The 1,881-nt window shown below is 38.2% G+C and overlaps 1 protein-coding gene across 11 annotated transcripts in view; it reads left to right on the top strand.

The window, feature by feature from the left end:
* BANP (BTG3 associated nuclear protein) overlaps window positions 1–1,881 on the top strand; it is a 271,124-nt gene that overhangs the window by 100,405 nt on the left and 168,838 nt on the right. For 10 of the 11 annotated variants that reach the window (XM_069085586.1, XM_069085583.1, XM_069085579.1 and 7 more), the window contains one exon: window positions 375–614. The exons of the other annotated variant lie outside the window; for it this stretch is intronic. In XM_069085586.1, the coding sequence (XP_068941687.1) occupies window positions 375–614 (240 nt within the window). The remainder of the gene's footprint in view (window positions 1–374; window positions 615–1,881) is intronic. 11 annotated transcript variants of the gene reach the window in all.

The following is a 1,881-nucleotide window of genomic DNA, read 5'->3' as shown; positions in this document are numbered from 1 at the left end:
TTCTCTTCTCTTCTCTTCTCTTCTCTTCTCTTCTCTTCTCTTCTCTTTCTTCATATGGTCTGGCCTAAGCTGATAGGTTGTCCACTCTAATTTTGGTATTAATGTGGTGAGCCCCTGGGAATAGGAATCCACTGGATTTCCTAAGGAAGGATAAGCTGGCCTAGTTGGAGCTCCCATGCCCATCAGAATGGGATTGACTTATGAGAGGCCTGTGCATTTCCAGCCTCAGTGAGCTAGGGGACCTAGTCCTTTAAAAAAAAAGGCAATTGTATTAGTCACTTCATCACTTCTAATTCTCTCTGCTCTCTCATATATGTGATCTTTCCTTTTAACTTTTGGCCATTTAAAAACTTCTTTATCTGCATTTTTTTTAGAGGACTATCCTAACGGCACTTGGCTTGGTGATGAGAATAATCCTGAGATGAGGGTTCGATGCGCGATCATCCCTGCTGATATGCTGCACATTAGCACCAATTGTCGAACAGCAGAGAAGATGGCACTAACATTACTTGATTATCTTTTCCATCGGGAAGTTCAGGCTGTCTCCAACCTCTCTGGGCAGGGAAAACATGGGAAAAAACAGCTTGATCCCCTCACCATCTATGGAATTCGTTGTAAGTATGTTTCATGCTCTGTACTTCTGGAACACCTGTAGGATTAGTGGAATTGCTTGATGTCTGTGTGCATCCATTTGTTCTCAGAGATTGGGTTATTCCTCCTTTTCTGATGTGAGAATGGAAGAGGGAATTACAGAAGTAACATTTCAGTGGATAGTGTTTTGACATTAAAAGGTACAGTTATTAGGTTAGGTGAACATTTTTAAAAAATAGATGTAGGTCAATTCCATGCTCTCATTATAGGCACTTAGTGTATTAATATGGGTGACTGAGTTCAAGATGACCCAAAGACACTTGAAAGTTTTGTATTTGTGTGGCCGATAGGTATCCCTGGGGATGAATAAGAATAGAGTTGTAAGCAAGCCTTCTTCCTCCCTGCTGCACCAGAAGTACCATTTTTACTCTAGAAGTGAAAAAAAGTAGAAAGAGAACTCTGAACAGTTATCTGACCCTGCATATGGGAGCAGTTCTGCTTTTCTCTACTTACTTCCAGGTTTCAAGCTTCTGTCAGCCAAGAATGATGTATAGTAGTAGCTATTATTCATGTTGCTATTAAAATTTTGTAGGGACTTCCCTCTGAAACAATATAACATTTTTGGAAAAAAAATTAGAACCATGCATTTATTTAAACCCCCAAATGTCATGATATTATAAAAAATACTGAGAGTTGGGACTTTAGGAGAAAACGGAGAGGAAAGTGGATTGACCCATAGGATCGTCATGAAAACCTGATGTTTTATTTGAATTTTTCATTTATGCATTTTTCCATTGACGTATTTTTTGACATGGGGCTATTTCTATTTCACTGTACTCTGTCTTTCTGTCTCTCTCTCTCTCTTTGTCTCTCTCTTCTTTCCCTTCCCTTTTCCTTTCCTCTCTCTTTCACTCTTTATCTTATTTTTATCTCTTGGGACTTTAGTTCCCTCAAACGAAAAGTGAGCAGTTAGGATTAGATGGTCTTCAAAGGTCCTTTCTAATTTTAAAGAATTATCTCTCAAGGTTGTTGTAAGTGTCCAGTGAGGTAATACTTATAGAGTGCAATATAAATGCTAGCTACTATTAAATTTATAAAAATGCCATTCACCAGGAATGAAGTTCCTTGAAAGCCATGCATCTGAATGAAGATGAAGATCTTATCTTCATCAGAAAAACAAATAGGAACCCCTTGATATGTCTGAATAACCAGGAAGACTTATTTTTTATTTGATTGTTGCTTCTCAGGGAGCACCCAATATAATAGTAATGATGGGAAGAAAAGACTTCT

Source organism: Petaurus breviceps, unplaced genomic scaffold (genome assembly GCF_028583685.1).
Source record: "Petaurus breviceps papuanus isolate PSGF00001 unplaced genomic scaffold, PetGlider_PUasm1.0 176, whole genome shotgun sequence".
Lineage (NCBI taxonomy): Eukaryota > Metazoa > Chordata > Mammalia > Diprotodontia > Petauridae > Petaurus > Petaurus breviceps.
This window is presented reverse-complemented; position numbering and strand designations above follow the sequence as displayed.